We start from the raw sequence: 21,221 nt of genomic DNA, 5'->3' as shown, positions 1-21,221 counted from the left end.
TACACCTTTAATGTAATTTTCATCTGCAAATTGAAAAGGTATAACTATTCAGTTTTTAGATCGGTTTAGCTTACAGATTGTTTGGGAGGATTCTAGTCTGGGTAGTCTTGATTTGTTAAAGACAAAGAATTGGCCTTGTCAATATTTCTGCTTCCTCTGCAAGTGACAAGAATCTATATAGATGACAGTTACAATATTTATCTCTTTATCAGCTGCATTGACAATATTTTGCTCCTATTTTTGTCTTCAGGAATCAGAATGGTTCCTATTTGTATGCCCTCCCCACACCCTAGTAAAACTAAATAAAACTGCTTGCAATATGGTTTCTAAAAGAAATATATTATTAGCGACTTCTAAAGCCACAATGTAATTATAAAGATGCCTGGTTTTTATTCTCTTTTTTAAAGTTGAAAAGCCAATATAACAGTGTTGAAGAAAATTTTGAAGAGTAAGAAACAAATTTCAAATAATCTAAACAAATGTAAAATGTATATTCAGTATCACTGTTGTACTGTATTTGATTATGCTTATAACTACTATAACCACCTTTGTATATTGACTTCATTATTTTATATTATAGGAGTTGTTTTGAATTATTGCTTTCAGTGTCTGAAAGTGAGCTGCCATGTGAAGTCTGGGTACTCTTCCTTCAGTCTCTACAGGTGAGTTGATTTGGGCTCAAAAAAGTTCTCTGTTTAGATATCCAAGACACTTAGTTAATTCCTCCCAGCAAATAAAATTGAAAACTTGGAAGAAAAACAAGCATACTGTATATTAATTTCATGAAATTTTGAGAAAGATGCCTTCCAAATGAAGGGGGTGTGTTAAAAATTGTTTTATTCTTTCATTTGGTTTTGTTAGCCATTATATAGCTTAGGAATCAACATAGAAGTTTTCATTATTCAAAAACAAAGTTTTAGACAGAAAAAAAGCTATTAAAAATGTAAAGTTGTATATGGTTGGTTATAAGGTAGCAGTATTTGGATAATTCTTCGTACACTTATCTAGTAATTTCCCTCTAACATTAGGGATTATGTCTAGCAGTATAAGTCTCTCAAACAGCCAAAATAGTCATCATAGATTCTATTCATGCATTTTGTTTGCAGAAGAGCTCCATTGGCTCTCATATTGGCTTGATTATCCACTTTCGTAAAAGGTGAGCGCATCAGAAAGTAACGAGTTGTGGAGGAGATAATAGGATAGGAGGAAAAGCAAGTAAAATGCCAGTAACAGGAGGCAAATTTGCCTGTTACTGACAGAGACAGAAAAACTATTTTAAAAAAAATAGTTTGTTATCACTATGTACTAAATACTGCTCTACATTGTTTTGTGTGTTTTGTGTCTTTTAATCAAATTACAAGCCTATAATGTAATGATCATTTGAATCCCCATTTACAAATAGGAAGACTAGGCATGGAGAGTGTTGATTAGCTTACCCAAAGTTACACCCAGATTTATATCCAGAGCTTGTTTTGCTAACTGCTTCCTCGAGGACATAACTCTGTAGTAGCCCAGACCTGTTTCATGTAGGCACAAGTAAATATTTAGATGTTAACAGACACACTTCTTTATCTGGCAGTTTCTTTCTTCTGGGGTGTGTAACTCAAAATGAAATGATAACAGTGTTAATCTTTCTCTTTTTGGGGAAAAGAGGATTTTTTTTCTCACGTCTTTGGCCTGTTTTAACCCCTATAACATGGTCCTAATTCCTCAAATATTCATATGGGTGCTAAAATCATCTCTCATACATAACACACTGATTTTGTTATGCTGTGTTTTGAGGCTTGCCAGTAGTTTTGTCCTGGCATACAACAGTCTAGAAGGGCAACTCTCCCTATTCTTGTTAAGGCTATTACTATTATTTACATTAGTATCCTTTGCAGAGAGAATACTGTCCTGTTTCGCCATTCTTTTCTTAGATTGTATGCCTGCACAAAATATTTGCCTTTCCCCTACACCTGTGTAACTTTTTCCAGTATTTATCATACAGGATATATTTTTGAATATGTGTTCAATAAAATAAATGTAGTAGAGGTACAGATAAATGTAAGACCTGTGGTCCCTGTTGAACACTAAAAGGTAAAACCCTGAAGTTTTCTTATTTTAGTGATAACTGAACAAGGCAGTAGATGGTTTTGAGGAAACTTTTGGTAAGAGAACAGTTGTTATCAGAGCAGGCCACAAATAGAACACGCTCATTCCCTATTTTCAGCTTGTGTAACCCTTCCACGTCTTTTGCCTATGAATATGAAAATACATCCTGAAATGAATTTTCTAATAAAACTGCAATCCTGTTTTTTGCAACTTTTTTTTTTTTAAGTTTATTTATTTTGAGGGAGAGAATGAGCAGGGGAGGGGCAGAGATGAAGGGAGACAATGAATAAGAGCAAACACATTAAAATTTCAGAATATGGGAACAACCAATAATCCTCACTAGTGATAGTGGACATTGGAGACATATACTTAATCATTTATGTCAAGTTAAATTTCTGACTCCTTTCTCCTGACCCTTTGTGTACATAAATATTTTAAAGAACAAACTATTGGCAATTATATTTTGTTTTCCGAGGAGATAGAATGATAGCTGATAACCTAGACTTTCCATGACATTTTATATAGAGCCACTTTTCATTTAAAAAGTCTTTTTTTTTTTTTTAATTTTTTAATTTTTTTTTTTAATTTTTTTTTTTTCAACGTTTATTTATTTATTTTTGGGACAGAGAGAGACAGAGCATGAACGGGGGAGGGACAGAGAGAGAGGGAGACACAGAATCGGAAACAGGCTCCAGGCTCCGAGCCGTCAGCCCAGAGCCTGACGGGGGGCTCGAACTCACAGACCGCGAGATCGTGACCTGGCTGAAGTCGGACGCTTAACCGACTGCGCCACCCAGGCGCCCCTAAAAAGTCTTTTGATAGGGGCGCCTGGGTGGCTCAGTCGGTTAAGCGTCCGACTTCGGCTCAGGTCATGATCTCACAGTCCGTGGGTTCGAGCCCCACTTCGGGCTCTGTGCTGACAGCTCAGAGCCTGGAGCCTGCTTCAGATTCTGTCTCTCTGCCCCTCCCCCATTCATGCTCTGTCTCTCTCTGTCTCAAAAATAAATAAACATTAAAAATAATAATAATAAATAAAGTCTTTTGATAGAAGAATTTAAACAATGAAAAAAATTTATCAGCATCATTAAATTAATATTTCTATTAGAAGGAATACATTGCCTTTCGAATACCATGGAATCCTTTATTTATTAAAGTTTTTTTTAATGTTTACTTTTGAGAGAGAGAGTGTGCAAGGCAGGGCAGGGGCAGGAAGAGAGGGAGATAGAGGATCTGAAGCAGGCTGTTTGCTGACAGAAGAGAACCCGATTGTGGGGCTCGAATTCACAAACCACGAGATCATGACCTGAGCTGAAGTCTGACGCTTAACCAACTGAGCCATCAAAGTGCCTTGTGAATACTGTGGAATCCTTTAAAAGAAAGCTATTAAATAGCCTTAAAATAATTTAGTAATTGGACAATTGGGTGGCTCAGTCTGTTAAGCCTCCAACTTCAGGTCATGATCTCATGGTTCATGAGTCTCATAGTTTGTGAGTTCAAGCCCTGCATCAGGCTCTGTGCTGAAAGCTCAGCCTGCTTCAGATTCTGTGTCTCCCTCTCTCTTTGCCCCTTCCTGGCTCCCGCTTGTCTGTCTCTCTCTCAAAAATAAATAAACATTAAAAAAAAAAAATTTAAATAAAATTATTAATGTGAGGTTGTAAATTGAATTATGGTCATAATTTTACCTAAGGAGAATTTAGGAAAACATTTTATTTTTATTTTTAAGTTTATTTTGAGAGAGAGAGTGTGTGTGAACATGGGAGGGAAAGAGAAGGAGAGAGAATCTCAAGCAGGCTCTGTGCTGTCAGCACAGAGCCCGACATGGGGCTTGAACCCACAAACCATGAGATCATGACCTGAGCTGAAACGAAGAGTGAGACACTTAACCAACCAAGCCACCCAGGCACCCGTAGGAAAACATTTTAAAGGTGCTCTTTAACTTAGTGAAAATACCCTAGTTTCTTTTTTTTTTTTTAAGTTTATTTTGAGAGAGAGAGAAGTGGGGGGGGCAGAGAGAGGGAGGGAGAGAGAGAGAATTCCAAGCAGGCTCTGTACTGTCAGCAAGGAACCTGACACAGGGCTCGAATTCACCAACTGTGAGATTATGATCTGAGCTGAAACCAAGAGCCAGACTTCAACTGACTGAGCCACCCAGGCGCCCCTCTAGTTTCACTTTTAAAAATAAACAGAGCTTTGAGGATGGTTTTTTTTCCTGCTTATTTCTCTTTTGGAAATCTAAGTTCCTTTCATAGACATTCAGATACACTGAAAAGGCAAAAAAATACATTTTATATTGCTTATTAGTCTGTTTTCTGGATATGTGTTTTTGTTTTAGGAGTCACATGATGCATTATTGGAATTTGGGAATAATAACCTACAAATATTGGTTCATGTTACCAAGGAAGGAGTGTGGAAAAACCCAGTTCTTCTTAAAATTCTGTCTCAACAGCCAGTAGAAACAGAAGAAGGTAAGCCATAAAACTTTACTGACTATATTGAAGGAAGACTTAGATCTAAGAGAATTAGAATTCATTTATGGCTTAAAATTTTGTGAATATCACCTGTGTATCCCTACCCAGTCTGTTCTCCTTTGAATAGTAAAAACTAACCATTAGCATTTAACGTCTTCCTAGTCTTTAGTATATGGTAGAGCTTTGCTCGTGTTTTGTTCTCTGGTTACTACAACTAAGGACCATGGAAAAGTTGCTTTTTTATTTTAAACTTATGAAATAATTGGAATTTAGCATTTTGTAGAGAAATGCAAAGAATGAAAATTTTATTTACAAAATTGTCAGTTTAAGACCAGAAGATTTATGGAATTGAGTTGATATTTGCATTTTAGACACAAAAAGTTATTTCATTTGGTACCACGACCAATTGTGATTTCATTTGCTTTAAGTTAGTAGAAAATTAAAAGGGTCACATTCTGTTAAGTATGTTTCAGGAATAAAAATGAGCTTCAGAAGAGTTTTTATTTATACTTTTGGTATATCTTTAACTTAGGTCTTGAACAGACCATTTGAATGCTGATGCCTTAAAATATCCTAGTTAGCTTATTCATTCACCAAGTTTGACAGCCTACTGTAGACATGCTGTTTGGGTTTTCCGTATAGTGCGAAGATTGGCAAGGAGGGTACTTAGAGTTTTCTCTTGTTCCCTTTCCTCTGCTAATTCTCCTGCTTATTAGCCACATCGACAAAAGAGGAAAAGAATAAAGGAAAGAGCTGTTAAATAGAAAAGAGGTTGGTTTTATTGTTTTCTGTTCAGGTTCCCAGTATATGTCATCCCATTTGTGGATATAGGCAGATGGAGGCTAAAATGTCACCTTTCTTATTAATATAAATTGCTTAGAGGATAGAGCCAAATAGTTTCAGAAGAATCCCAGAATTAGGCAGATCCCAGTCCAGATAAAGTCTGACTAGGGCAGAGAAGAGCACTTATTCTGTTACTCTCTAGAGGCAGGCCTAAGCTCAACAGGAAGAAGGCTAGAGTAGCATTAAATGTCCCCACTTTATTTTCCCTTGATGTATGAGTCAAATACATCACCCCACCTCAGGAGTTAACAGTACTTAATTTCTTTTCACATAGAAAAAAATCAAGAAATGGAGAGAAGCACTGTTCACCTAACATCTTGTGGTATCCTATCTATTCAGTAAAGATGAAGTGCCCACTATCTGTAAGACTGTGCACAGAACAGCGACATGTCTAAGGAATTATTCTGTGAACTAGCATGTAAATGGTGGGCAGCCTATATAGTCTGCCTGCTTTCTCAGTTGGCCCTGACTCTAATTTCAGGTCAGAAGATTAGAAAGCTTCCTTTAGGGGAGCCTGGGTGGCTCAGTCAGTTAAGCAGACGACTCTTAGTTTTGGTTAAGGTCATGCTCTCATGGTTTGTGAGTTTGAGCCCCACATCGGCCTCTGCGCTGACAGTGTGGATGGAGCCTGCTGGATCCTCTATCTCCCTCTCTCTGCCCCTCCCCTGCTCATGTGCACACGTGCATGTGCTCAAAAATAAACATTAGAGAAATTAAAGAAAGCTTCTTTTATAGCCCCACTGCCCTTGGTAGCCCAGGTATTAACATATATTTGAAATTAGAAAGCAGTGATTATCCTCTCGTTGATTGTCTTCTGTTCAATGATGTAGTCATCAGAAGCATAAAAGTACACATTTTAAGCCTCCAAGGAACTCAATAAATGCTTTTCAGTTTATTTTTGTGGATTTAAAAAAAATATCTGTCAGGGTTTTATTTTTCCTGCCTTGAATTCTTGAATTTTGTGACCTCCCCCCCCCCCCCCCACCAAAGTTTATTACTGAAGTATGTAATGAGTATCAGTTGTTGGCACTTTTGCCTGGCATAATCAGCAGGGAAATAGCAGGTTCTCCCACCCAGATTCCAGCCCAGGTACTGAAGGCCTTTCCACCCCAGGCTACCCCAGCAGCCTGCCACAGATGATGGGGATGGCAAGACCAAGCCCTAAGGTCTCACTCGTAGTTTCCATCCTGAGCTCAAGGAGTCACAAAACTACCCCTCCTCACAGTGGCAATGGCAGCAGCCACCTGGATCCAGGTAACCTACAGACTAAGAGACCTCAGCTACCATCAGTGGGGAGCCCCCACTACCATAATGGAGAGATTCCAACTACAACTCAAAGGACACCCAGAGCCACCATCTGGTATCTGCCAGTTTTGCCAACTGACCTGTACCCTACCCACCTACCCAGCCCCCCACCCCCACCCTTTCCCATAACTTATGCCAGTAGGAGACTCAGGAGGGCCAAAGCCACAGTCTTTTCCTTTTTTTCTGTCTCCCCTCCCAAAGGTTGAAGGAAGGGACACATCCTTGTTCAGAGTCACCAACTCCTTTCCCAAATCAGGCTGATAAGGAACCAGCTCTTATACCTCCTCCTGGTTGTTTTTCTTTCCCACCCCAGTTTATTTTTTGTGTCCCTTCTGCCCCCTACCTCGGAAGCCATTTTATGAATTGTCAGGTGCCACTTGAGCCTTCCAGTAAAAATAAAAACAGGCTTTCCTGTTAAAAAAGAAAAAAACGGCTGTTTTTAATTGGACCTTAAATGTTAACCATTTTTTACGTGATGAAGTATCGTGATGTTTGCAGTTTACTTTTAAATGGTTCAGGAAAAGAAAAGCGAAGTAAAGAAATGACAAAACAGTTCATTTGTTGAATCTAGATGGAAGAAAGGATATATGATTAAAAATTATTTTATACTAAAATGACCAAAAAAATACAGAAAGAGTCCCAATTAGGAAGGGGATTTCTATGCTTTATTATATCATTTTTAAATATTGAATGTATGGATGGATTTCGTTTTAAAAAACAAAGTTAAGATACATAACTTGAAATGAATTTATCTATAAAGCTTATTTATTTATAAAGTTTATCCATCCTGAGAGAGAGAGCACACCTGAGGGAGGAACAGAGAGAGAGAATCCCAAGTAGGCTCTGTGCTGTGAGTGCAGAGCCGGATGCAGAGCCTGAATTCCATGAGATAATGACCTGAGCCAAAGTCAGCCACTTAACCACCTGAGCCACCCAGGCGCCCCTGGTTTTTTTTTTTTTTTTTTTTTTTTTTAAATGTTTATTTTTTGAGAACATGCAAGTGCCTGAGCAGGGGAGGAGCAGAGAGGGAGAGAGAAATCCCAAGCAGGCCCTGAGTTGTCAGCGTAGAGCCTGACGCAGTGCTTGAACTCATGAACTGTGAGATTATGATCTGAGGCAAAACCAAGAGTCTGGATGCTTAACTGACTGCACCACCTGGGCACGCCTGAAATGAATTTTAAAATGCAAGATTGGTCTGTATGTTCAAAGTCGATATGGTGGTTTAACTATGGTACATTGAGTAAATTAGTTTTACCTCTATAATTTAGAGTGTGTGTTATGTGATAAGTATCATATTAGTGCTTTCCATATTTCATTTAGTCCATAAACCAGGCGAGACATTACACATGCCTAAGGCCACGTGGTTAAAATTGGGAGGCAGAATTTGAACACAGGTGAGGAGATATTGAAAGTTTTTGATTGAAGCATGATAACCACTCAGTTGCTAAATATATGGTTTTGTAAAACCTCTCTAATATGTAAGGCATTGTGTTTAGTGCTGCAGGGAATACAGAAGTTAACAAGACACGGTATTCACAAATTGCTGATGGTGTAGTAAGGGAGAAGACAGAAACAGATAATAGCAACTAGTATTGAGCATTTAGTCTGTGCCTGGCCCTGTGCCAAGTGTCTTATCTGTGTTATGGTATTTCATCTAGGATTCATTCAGCTCTGTGAGGTGGATATTACTAATTTTTTTTTAACAGATGAAGAAACTTGAGGCTCAGAGAGGTCAGTTAATTGTCCAAGGGTCTCACAGCTAGTATGTGTCAGAGTCCTGATTCACCCTCACATTGGTGATTCCAAAACATGAGGTAGTAATCTCTGTACACTGTAATCCTTTATTCCTGTAGTTAAAGAGAAAAGTTAAGTACAGTGAAGGAAGTAAAATACTGTGGGAATTGTTTTTTTTAATGCTGTAAGAATTTAGAAGAGGGTGGGTTGTATAGCTCTTCAGGGTGAGATTTGTGAAAATGCTTATAGCCTTATAGGGCAGATACACAGAGCAGAATCTGATGATAGGCAGAATAGGATATTGGGGTGACAAATGTGGCAGGGAATAATATGAAAGAATTAGATTGGGAGGTTTTTTTAAATGCTTATTTATTTTAATTTTTTTGAATGTTTATTATTTTTGAGACAAAGAGACAAAGCATGAGCGGGGAAGGGGCAGAGAGAGAGAGGGAGACACAGAATCTGAAGCAAGCTCCAGGCTCTGAGCTGTCAGCAAAGAGCCTGATGCGGGGCCATGAACTGTGAACTCATGAACCGTGAGATCATGACCTGAGCTGAAGTCAGACGCGTAACTGACTGAGCCACCCAGGTGCCCCTAATATATAGGGCAGAGAGAGAGAGATACAGATATCTATCTATCAGTTACTGTTTTGGGGGGAAGAAGGCGGGAGGGCTGGAGTTAGGGCAGAAAGGAGATAACTTTATAAACATTTTTTTGTGTTTTTGAATTTTATGTCATGTGCATATATGGTATTACTTAAGTTTGGTTTTTTTTTTTGTTTTTTTTTTTTAAATTTTTTTTTTTCAACATTTTTTATTTATTTTTGGGACAGAGAGAGACAGAGCATGAACGGGGGAGGGGCAGAGAGAGAGGGAGACACAGAATCAGAAACAGGCTCCAGGCTCCGAGCCATCAGCCCAGAGCCTGACGCGGGGCTCGAACTCACGGACCGCGAGATCGTGACCTGGCTGAAGTCGGACGCCTAACCGACTGCGCCACCCAGGCGCCCCGTATTACTTAACTTTTTAAAAGAATTTAAGAAACTGTACAGATATCTGTATCTATATCTATATAGATATATAGCTATAGATCTATTTATTTATTTATTTATTTACACACCAGAGAACATGAGTGGGGGAGGGGCAGAGAGAGAGGGAGAGAGAATCCCAAGCAGTCCAGAGCCCAATGTGGGGCTCAATCCCATGAACTGGGAGATCATGACCTGAGCCAAAATGAAGAGTCAGATCCTCAACTGACCAAGACACCCAGGTGCCCCTGATTGGGGAGTTTTAAAAAGAATTGCTAGCATACAATAAGGATATAATAATAATTGAGGGATGGAATTGGCAAGGAGGGATAATGCTAAACTTTCTGTATGATTGAGAGAATACCATTACTGAAAATAGAAGTAAGGAATGAGGAGCTATTTGAGAGGGAGATGTGATTATGAGTTCGTTTTGTGGAATTTAGTGCCTATGGGACTAAAATGGAAAAATCCAAGTGAAAGTGATCTGTTTTCCAGCCATACTTTTTGACCTTGACTACATTATTAGAGTATCTGTGGAATTTAAAACCAACACAAACAGACACACATTCTCTATCCCCCTCTCTCCCTCCCCAGGCTTCACCTGCTAAATCAGAATCTGCAGTTAGAGCTCTAGAATCTAGACCTTTTTGAGCTACCACAGGAAATAGGCACCTTCCACGTATATAGAATGACCTATATGATATATTTAGTGGGAAAAGAAATAGGTCCTCTGTACTCAGAATTCTGGAAGAAATTGGAAACAGTTATTGTTTTGGGGGGAAGGAGACTGGGGGACTGGAGTTAGGGCAGAAAGGAGACAACTTTATAAACTTTTTTTGTGTTTTTGAATTTTATGTCATGTGCATATGTGGTATTACTTGTTTTTTAAAAGAATTTCAGAAACTGTATAGTTGGTTCGGATGTAAAGACTGGGCCAGTAGTTTATCCCTGTCCCCACAGTGGTTTATCATTAATACAGTGATTTCCACTCCATAGATCTCATGCTTGTAGACATAGCAGCATGGGTATCATCTGAGAAGCTTGTTGGAAAAACAAAATCTCAGGTCCCATCCCAGACCCACTGAATTAGAATCTGCATTTTACTAAGATACCCCAGGTGATTCAGAAGGCTCTTTCAAGTTTGAGAAACACTATTTTAGATGGAACATCTAAAGCAGTTTGTTTACTCATGACTTGTCTTGACCTACGATATTCTCACCTCTATTCTTTAAATAATAGTAACGATGCCACACACTTGTTGAGTGTATGCTGTTCGTAAGTTGTGGGATTGTCTAGAACACTGTAAAAATCAGTGCTCAGATGCTTAATATTTAGTACTGCCCAGAGCAGCATTTTCCAAAGTGTGTACTGAACCAGGAACATATATTTTACATTATGCTAATAATATGTGTAAAAGGGTTCTCTGGTCAAATCAGTTTGGGAGACATTGGGTTAAATAAAAGTGAACAGTTTTCTTTATTGCAGGACTGTTCAGAGATTTGACCAAGGAATCCTTTTTTTTTCTAGGACTATCTCTCAGGTCTTTTGGTCGGTGGAACACACTTTGAGAAATTCCTGGTTTAGAGGAAAGAACACCACTGGCTTTGGAATCCTTGGCAAGTTACCTAATTTCTCTGAATATTAATTTTCCTAACCTTAAACTGGGGATAATAATACTTGCCTTGGTGGTGGTGTGAAGAATAAGTGAGAGGTATATAGAAACACTCAGCCTAAAGCTTGGTACCTCATAAAAGTGTTCGAGTGGTAGTTGTTAATATTACATAGGCTACTTCTTTTTCTTGCATTTATGCTTGTTGTTCATATCCATATTCCTTAATATCCTTATCAGAAAGTGAGGGAGGAGAAAATCAAATAGTTGATTTTAATAAAGTGTTAGTAGTTTTATTAAGAGGTTTGGTGTTTAGAATAAAACTACAAATAATGTGGGAATCATTAGCAAAATTAATTTATCTTGCTATCTGCTCTATTAGATGAGTATCGAGATCAGAATATACTTCCCAAGTTATATCAACCGAATTTTTATTCACTAAAAACAAACCAACAACAAAAGATATCAAACTATCGTCTTAACCTTGACATGTTATGAGGTATGTTATCAGACTTTTATTTTTCCTTTCTCCTAGTCAATAAATTGATTGCACAAGAAGGACCTTCCTTTCTGCAAATGCGAATAAAACATTTGTTGAAATCTAACTGCATCCCTCAGGCCACTGCTTTATCAAAACTGTGTGCAGAATCTAAGGAAATTGCAAATGTGTCATCTTTTCAGCAAGCCTATATCACATGCTTATGTTCCATTCTCCCGAATGAAGATGCTATTAAGGAGGTGAGTAAAGCAAATAAGTGCTGTTGTCACTCACGCTTACTATGAATTTAATAGATTTTGATAAATGTTGCATGGCAGGATGAAAACCAAGAATTATTTTTTTCTGGCTACTGAAAAGTGCCATATTAATTGTATATAACTGTTCGACAGAGTGAATATAAAGTTATGTCTTATAGGTGGATTTGAAAGTAGATAATTAAAGAATATGCAGGTGGGGATTTATGTGTTAGGGCATTGGTTTGCTTTGAAATTTTCAAATGTAAAAGGTGTTTTTCTTTTTTTTAAAGTAATGATTTCTATATGTTTGGGAAATACAGAAATTATTAATACTAACATCAAGGGATAAACTAAAGTAGGAATGTCACTTAGCTTTCATTTAAGGTACTTTACACATGTAACTGTAAGCAGAGAAATATGGGACTTTAGAACCTGTGAATATGTTTTGAACTATAATTAAATGCACAAGCTGGGTACCGTGGAAAATAATAAAATAATTGAATCTTTTTTAAAAATTATTTTATCAGTCACATTGCATTTTTTAACCCGAACCCTTTTCTTTAAAATGTTGGAATTCGTTTTCTCTAATAGTTTTTGATAAATTACATAGGAAAAGATGAATAATTTCTAGCTGTATTCTGTCATCTACCTATAATTCTCCTAGATCTGGTACATGGATTCTCATTTTACTTCTCTGTTAAACCTTTCCTATTAAAGGTAATAATCCCAAGGATCTGATTTTATGCTGTAGTAATTCTTAAACTTTAATGATAGTTTCAACTTACAGTTTTATTTATAATATCCTACTCCAAATGCAACTTTCTCTTTCCAGCTCACTCACTCCAGGACCAAAAGTCTATTGATCCTGCTTGCCTTCATCCTTTCCCTCCTTAAACTCTGCTTTTCCATAGTCAATCAATATTATCACTCCCTAAGTTTCTCGACTGGTCTCTCCCTTAATTGTACTTATTTGACTAACCACCATCTTGATTATCTCTAAATCTTGGCCTACTCTCTATCTTTACCTGCACCAGTGGGGTCAAACGGGTGGAGAAAACCAGCCTACTGATTTTACCAGTAATCAGTCACACTATATTTTTTTAGGCTATTTGCTCTCCCACTTTCATAAAGTACTATTTCATACTGTGTCCTTTCTTTTCAAATGTATACTGTAATGCCTTTTGCCCCATCACACTTTGCGTTGATGAACTTTTTCTCCCTATTTCTCTGAGGAAATTGAGGCAGTTGGAAGGGGGTTTCTGTAAGCTGCTTCCATGACATCTATTCACCTACCTGTATCTGTGCGTGCGTACCTTCTCTTCCATTACTAAAGATAACTGTATCTGTTCTCCTGCCTAAGGCCAGTCCCCCCCGACTTCAATATCATATCCCACCTGCTGTCGCCCCCTCAAGGATAATGCTTCCAGGACTTTTCTCTACTGTATCATCAGTTCCTCCTCTACTGCAACCATCCTATCAGCATTTATGCTATTACTTCTTTCATCTTTAAAAAAGAAATCTTTAGATTCCACTTCCCCATCCAACGACCACCCCATTCTTCTCCTGGCCTTTCAGCATAATTTCTTGAATGAACTGTGTGAATTTACTGTTCTAACATCATTCTCCTCGAACACATTATAATATGGCATTCACCCCTGCCAGTCTATCACATCACTAAATCCAATGATGATTTCTCAGCTTTCATCTTATTCAATCTGACTTCTTAACTTTGTCTTTTAAACATTTTTTTTAGGTTTATTTATTTATTTATTTTGAGAGAGAGCACAAGGAGGGAAGGGATAGAGAGAGAAGGGGAGAGAGAAAAATCCCAAGCAGGCTCCGAGCTGTCAGTGCAGAGCCTGACACGGGGCTCAGTCTCCCGAACCCATGAGATCCTGACCTGAGCCAAAGTCAAGAGTCGGCTGCTTAACTGACTGAGCCACCCAGGCACTTGCATTCTAGGGTATTGCGTTCTCCTGGTTTTCTCTGCACCTAACTGATGAGTCAGTCTTTCTTAGTTCTAACCTGCTCTTCCTCCTCATCTCTCTGTTGAGTAAATGTTACAGTACTCTAGGACTGTCCTTGTGTGTCCTCTCTTTTCTACCTACAAGCATGCCCTTGGTGACTTCTTTTAGATTCCTGTTTTTAAATACCAACTGTTGTCTGAATCTCAAATGTTTTATCTCCAGCCCAGTCCTCTCCTCTGAACTCCAGACTCACATATCCAGCTACCTAAATCACTGTCTCTACTGGTATGGCTAATAGCATCTCAGACTTCATATGTCCATAACTAAGCTCCTGATCTACCTGATATTCGGGCGTGGTTTTTATGCACTTTCTTCCAAATGAAGTCAGTTGCTGTCCAGTCTCAGTGTTGCAGGTGAAGGGGGGAAGGTAGTGAATAACCAGCTACCATTTTTTTTTGAGTCCTTACTGTATGTTAAATGCTATGCTGAATGCTTTATATATATTTTGTCACATTTAATTCTTACAACTCTTAACTCTATTTTTATTGGTGAGGAAAATGAGGCTCAGATCAAGTAATATGTTCATGCTTACAAAGCTTAAAGTGGTTAAGGTGAGATGCAAACCTGAGTTTGGTATACTACTACTAGTATTAAAAATGCAGGATAATATATTATCATCCTAGGTGATAAATACCTAAGGGTTTATATGCCGAATGCTGTGTTAGGCATTGTGTTACAAAAATTAATTCAGAAACTTCTGAACTGACCTACTTGCTTTTTACTCTCACTCTCTACATTTAATCTTACCAAAATTAACTAGAATAATATCTTTAAAACTTAAAGTGGGGTCATGTCACTCCCTGACCAACAGCTTTCCATCTTCTTCATAATAAATCCAGAAGGCTTTATTCTATGTGTCATGGCTCCTGGAGACTTCTCTAAACATCTCTGACAGTATCTTCTACCATGTAATGCTCATTGCTCCGTAGCAATTTGCTGTTGTTTGAACAAACCAAACACATGCCTGCCTTAGATCTTTGTGGTTGCCATTTCTTTTGCCTAGAATGCCCGTCCACAAGATGCTTGGGATGGCTCGTTCACTTAACAGCATTCACATCTCACTGCAAGATTGCCTTATCAGAGACCTTCTTCACTGTCCCATCTAAAATAGTGTCCTATCAGGGTGCCTGGGTGACTCAGTGGGTTAAGCATCCGGTTCTTGATTTCAGCTTAGGTCATAATCTCACCATCGTGAGATCGAGCTCTGGGTTGTGCTCCATGCTGCTGTGGAGCCCGCTTGGGATTCTTTCTCTCCCTCTGCTCCTCCCCTGCTTGTGTGTATGCACACTGTCTCGAGTAAATAAAAGAAAAGAAAATTTATACTATCCCCCTTCTCTGTCCTTTTTTTCTTAATACCTCATCGTTATTATAAATATATAGACGTCCATCTTAAAATGGCCTCTGTCACTCTCTGTCCCCTTACTTACCTGTTTCTTCTTTATGTTTATATTACTACTTCTGCTAGACATCATATTTGCTTCTTTTCTGTTTCCTCCCACTAGGTTGAAAACATTGTAAGGATGAAGACATTGGTTTATTCACCACTATATCTCTACATTCTGGAAGAATAGTTAGCAGCATAATAGGCATTTATTCATAAGCGACTAACTATAAGCCCATATGCTAATTTTTTTATTTGCAGTGTTGGGAAGGATAAGGAGATGGGAGACTGCTTATCTCTAATAACAGTTGTAGTATTTTGTGTTTGGGAAACCTAATCAGAGTTAAGTTGTAGTAATGGTTACATTCAGCACCTGATACATGCCAGAAAATTTCAGAAGAAGCAAAAATGCTAGATCATGGACTTGATTCCTCTTCATTCTATAATAATAACAACTTTTCCTTTAATGTCTCAGCCTTTGTTTATTTAAAGCTTTTGTTTGTAGCATTGTATGAGGTACTGGCAAAAACAGAAGGGTGTGTATGGCTTACTTTGGTTGCCAGAAACAGATACAGGAAGATAAGTACTAAGCCGTATGATACTGCCCCTGAATTCAATAGAAGTGGGGAGAATCTTTGTTGACTGGCATATAAGGCTTTATAAAAATTGATCCTTGATTTGGACCTTGAAATAATGTTAGGGTTTGGATGGGTAGAAAGAATGGTTTGGGGATAGCTGACTTTGGTAGTGAAGGCGGAGAAATGAATGTGTATGTTGCTGAGGCCCACTAGAGAACACCTTGCCATGGCAGAGTGGGTGTTGAGGTCTTGTGAGAAATAAGACCTGTTGGGTGGGGAGAAGGGGGAGGCCTTGGAAACTCTAGTGAATTAAAACTGATTTGATGCAGTAGAAATTAGAAAGGTTTTGAAGGTGGGGATTGAAATGACAAACAATATTTTAGGAAGCTTAGAAAGAAGATATGTTAGGCTTAGAAGAGATTGATTGGAGTTAGCAAGAGGACTTAATGTCAAGAGACTCGTGAGGCCTGGGAGACTGGAAGAATGACAGTGTTCCGCTAACTGATCAGAATGGCAAAGAAGAAAGATATGGACAACAAGGAGGGCTTGGGAGAATAATCAGCTTTGTTTTGTCCATGACTTTCCTGGTTTATTAATAACAAGACAACAAAACAGGATTTCTTCCTGAAGTTACATAATTAATTCCTTTCAACAAATTTGTTGAGTTTGTAAGGAACGAAGTTAGAGGAAATGTGATTTGATTCTCTACAACAGAGGTTGGCAAACTATGACATATGGGCCAGATCCACCCAACTACCTTTTTTTTGTAAATAAAGTTTTACCGGAACACAGTCATGCCCATTTGTTTATTGTTTATGGCTGTGTTTACAGTGGTAGAGTTGAGTAGCTGTAACAGACTACCTGGCCCACAAAGCTGAAAATATTTTTTACCTGGCACTTTATAAAAAATGTTTGTTAGTCCTTGCTCTACAAGAATCAGATTTTCCAGTGTATAGTAAACATTGACTATCATTTAGTCTACTCCTGCATGGTTTACCAGTGATGAAACTGAAGCCAAGATGATAATGTTTCCAAGGCCCTACCTGCATTAAGCTAATTAGAGAGTCCAAGCCCAGGCTAGAACACAGATCTCCTTGCTTTCTGGCCAGCCTTTTTTTCCACTGTACAACTTCTTTCCAGTTGGTAAATACAACGAACCATGTTATAATAGGAAACATCTTAGTGGTATATCATCTATTCATATTTATACATTTATGTATAGGTGTGATTTAAAACATTTTATAATGATTGAGATTAATTACTTAAATATATCAATGCAAAAACATTTAGCACACATCATAAAATTTTAAAAGGAACACTGATACCATCATAATTAGTCTCACCCAGTTGTGCTTTCTTTTGCAACTGACAATAGAATTAAAGAGAATCTTTAAAATTTGCTTTGGAAAAGTATAATGAATCACTAGACGTTCATTAATCGGGTTTAAAATCAGCATGTGTTCTAAAGTAGCAGAGTTCTATACACATTTGCCATCTACTTCAACTGAGTTCAGAAGAGTCAAATTAACTTGAGCAACAGCTGGGAATAAGAGTATTTGTATGTTGGCTCCTGTGGGTATCACCATAATGGGTGTGTGTAATAGGAAACCTCTGCTGGGGAAGATTTAGCCAGACACATACAATTAAGATTACTTGAGGGGATCACCTTGAAAGCCAAAATTCACAACCCCAAACTCAGAACCTCAGTGGAATCCTCAAGTTTCAGTTTCATTTAGAATTGAATGATACGATATTACTATTAGTTCTGCACATGAAAGATTTTTAATGAAAGTTACAGACTTGGTCATGGCCTAGTGTCCCAAGTGGATGTTTCCTATGTGTTTTTCATTACTGAAGGAGGAAATCTTTGCAAAGATCAAGTTTTCCACATATAATATGAAGGATAATGAGATTGTAAACATGAAGCCCTTCTATTATTATGAAGAGCCAAGGAATCTGTCAGTAGAACTCTTGGCACAGTTAAGGCAGGAGTCCATTTCTGTTTTAATCCCTGAATGAACTATTTCTTCAGTGTCTAATGTTAATAGACACAACAGGAGAAGCTTCTTTTCTTTTCTTGATGTGGGAAGAAAAAGACAAACAGTACCTAATTTACTCACTAGTCTAGCACTTGGGAATTGACATAATCACTAGGTATAGATGATAAACAGCAAATACATTTAAGCAGGATCCATTGGGAATTCAGTTTGGGAGTAGAAGAAAAAGTAAACAGGAGCATAGAAATTTCAGGTGTAGCTTAAATAAGAATCAAGATTAAGATCGATCCTGAACAAGGAATAATAACAAAGTGTATAATTACATTTAAAATTGAAGTGTAAATAATTTTACTTTATTGTATGGGGAATGAAACGTACTCTCAAAAAATACATTAAAGGGATGCCTGGGTGGCTCAGTTGGTTAAACTTCTGACTCACTCTTGATCTCGGCTCAGGTCATGGTCTCACAATTTGTGAGACTGAGCCCCATGTTGAGCTGTGTGCTGACAGCATGGAACCTGCTTGGGATTCTCTTTCCCTCTCTCCCTGTTCCTCCCCTGCTTGTGCTCATTCTCTTTCTCTCTCTCTCTTTCTTTCTCTCTCTCTCTCTCTCTCTCTCTTGCTTGCTCTCAAAATAAACTTAAATACATTAAAGGTAGAAAGGCTGTATGAGGAAGTTGAGGATTTGAGTATTTAAATATTTTCTCTCCTAATGCAGAGGTCTTTCAAATAGCTTTGAAGAGACATCTTCCCAGGGCAGTTTACATCTGGATCTTGCATCTAGTCTTGCTTTCGTGGGTTATGTGTGGGTATTTTGGTTGATGTAAGATTATACTAGTGAGTCATGGAGAGTTAGATGTATAATTTTCAAGAATTTAGTAGGACAGGGGTGCCTGGGTGGTGCAGTTGGTTAAGCGTCCAACTTCGGCTCAGGTCACGATCTCGCGGTCCGTGAGTTCGAGCCCCACGTCAGGCCCTGGGCTGATGGCTCAGAGCCTGGAGCCTGTTTCCGATTCTGTGTCTCCCTCTCTTCTGCCCCTCCCCCGTTCACGCTCTGTCTCTCTCTGTCCCAAAAATAAATAAAAAACGAAAAAAAAATTTAAAAAAAAAAAAAAAAAAAAAAAGAATTTAGTAGGACATTTCAGGCTTACATACACACAGCGATAGGGTTTAATTAGAAACATCAATGACCATTATATGCAAGTAACCACTGGTGTTAACCTAGTGCTGGTCTGTGGTGTTATTGCAGTTTAAAAGAAGTCTGATTTTTAGAAGCATGGCCTTTTTTCCATGTTGTGTCTCTGAACCTAACAGGGATGATTCTGCCAAAGGTAGACCCAGGTTTATGTGAAATGTAGAGTTGCTAACTGTAACTCCTACCTTTTTCCTGTTGGAGGATACACGTGACAAGAGTCTTATTATCTGGATAACCTGAAATCCACTTTGATTCCCTTTTGAAAAACATCAGCTTCAGTTCAAAGAGTCTATTATGAGGAACAAATGATTTGCATTGTGCCTCAGAACTGATCAGGGGAGAAAAAAGGAAAAAGATCAGGAAAATACTAAATTCAAAACCAGTAATCTAGAGAAAGATAAATGATAAAATATTCCAGTAATGGCACTGGCCAGAATACTGGTTTACCTTGGTAGCCCAATAGTGAAAATAAGAAGGCAGATAATGCTGCCTCTATTCCCCTTCTCTTATGCCAGTTGGCTACCTGTTAGACCATTGGTATTTAATTGCCAGATTATTATGAAAGTCTTCTAATTGCATTCTTGTCCCTACAGTTCACTTTCTACAATACCCAAGATGATCTTTTTTCTTTCCTTTTTAAAATAAAAGTATATATTTTGTTTATTTATTTTTGAGAGAGAGCGCATACACATGTATGAGCGAGGAAGGGGCAGAGAGAGAGGGAGATGGGATCTGAAGCAGGCTCCTCACTGTCCTCACAGAGCCCCACGTGGGGCTCAAACTCACAAACTGAGATCATGATCTGAACCAAAGTCGGACACTTAACTGACTGAGCCACTCAAGCGCCCCTTGAGATAATTTTAGATTCACATATTATTGTAAGAAACAATATAGACATACTTTCCAGTCATTTAACATATATTCATTGGAGGACTCTGTTAGGCAGTGGGGATACAAGGATGAACAAGACACGAGGGAGAGGAACAGCAAACAGTATTCATACACTGTGAGACTGAGGGGAGAGTTCTGAGTTGGAAATGAGGCGTTCAAGTCATCAGCATTTGAAACCACAGGGCGAATAAGATTAACTATTTCAGAACCCTGGAAATTAACTAAAGGCTTACTACAATCCAAAGAGGTTTTATTCAAGGAAAACAGATGAATCTCCCTAAGAACAACTTGGTGCCATTTTAACTTGTCCTACTTCCTGTCTCTTCCCCAGCTTCACAGTAACCTTGAAAACAAACAGCCTCAAAGCTACAGTAGTAGTAGCCTATGAAAACCAGCAGCCTAGCAACCAGCTGAGGAAGCAGAATGAGCTTTGGAACTCTGCAAAAGCCCATACCTAGCATTGTCACTATTTGATCTTTGTGGCAACTTCTGAAAAGTTCCATTCTCAAGACTTGTCTTTATTTGACTCAGAGCTCACAATGACAAAAGCTGTGTCCTCAGTATGTATTTGTCAGAAACAATCAGTGGTAATTGTTCAATGTGACAGTGGTCAGAGGAGGCATTACGAGTCAGGCTAACAAGAGACTGCCCAAAAAGACTAAAAAAGAAAAACTGGGATATGGGACATCATACGGGACTTTGAAAACTTTTGATGTATTGCTAGGATTCTGGAAGGTAACAGGGCTCTGTGTCTGGTGAGGAATGACCTAAAATGGCCCTAATCTCGAGGCTCTGCACAGGTAGGAAATGAAAGGCAAGGCAGAGTTTTAAACTGCGTACTGAAATATTGAAAGTATGCCCCAATACACAGAGCTGCTTGGCAAAAGCAGAGGCTTATTCAGGCATTTAAGTAAATGTCTTCAATACATTGAACATATAGCTGACCATTAAGCGAACCAAGCAGAGGCTATAGTGGCCACACATGACAAAGAATGTGGACTTTACAGAATTAATTCTAGGAAAGTCACTAAACCATCAGGCAAAAAGATCGATGGACTAGAATCCAGAATCTAGAAATAAGCCCTTCACACTTAACCACCAGTTGATTATCTGTGTGAATTCCAAGACAGTTCAATGGGGAAAAGAATAATCTTTTCAATGAAGGGGTCTTTAACAACTGGATATCAGTTGCAAAAGAATGAAGCTTGATCCTTAATACTGTATGCAAAAAAATAACTCCAAATGGATTGTAGATATAAATATAATACAAATATATATTATAAATACATAATTTATATAAAAATATATTATCTATAAAATGTATAATAGATATAAT

General features: G+C 38.2%; 1 protein-coding gene across 1 annotated transcript in view; it reads left to right on the top strand.

Moving 5' to 3' along the window:
- RLF (RLF zinc finger) overlaps positions 1-21,221 on the top strand; it is an 86,745-nt gene that overhangs the window by 34,513 nt on the left and 31,011 nt on the right. The window contains exons 3-5 of the mRNA XM_058717900.1: positions 581-662; positions 4,427-4,559; positions 11,617-11,819. Of these exons, the coding sequence (XP_058573883.1) occupies positions 581-662; positions 4,427-4,559; positions 11,617-11,819 (418 nt within the window). The remainder of the gene's footprint in view (positions 1-580; positions 663-4,426; positions 4,560-11,616; positions 11,820-21,221) is intronic.

This window comes from Neofelis nebulosa, chromosome 2 (assembly GCF_028018385.1).
Source record: "Neofelis nebulosa isolate mNeoNeb1 chromosome 2, mNeoNeb1.pri, whole genome shotgun sequence".
In the NCBI taxonomy this organism is placed as follows: domain Eukaryota; kingdom Metazoa; phylum Chordata; class Mammalia; order Carnivora; family Felidae; genus Neofelis; species Neofelis nebulosa.
Note: the sequence above shows the minus strand (reverse complement) of the source record. Positions and strands in the feature narration are given on the sequence as shown.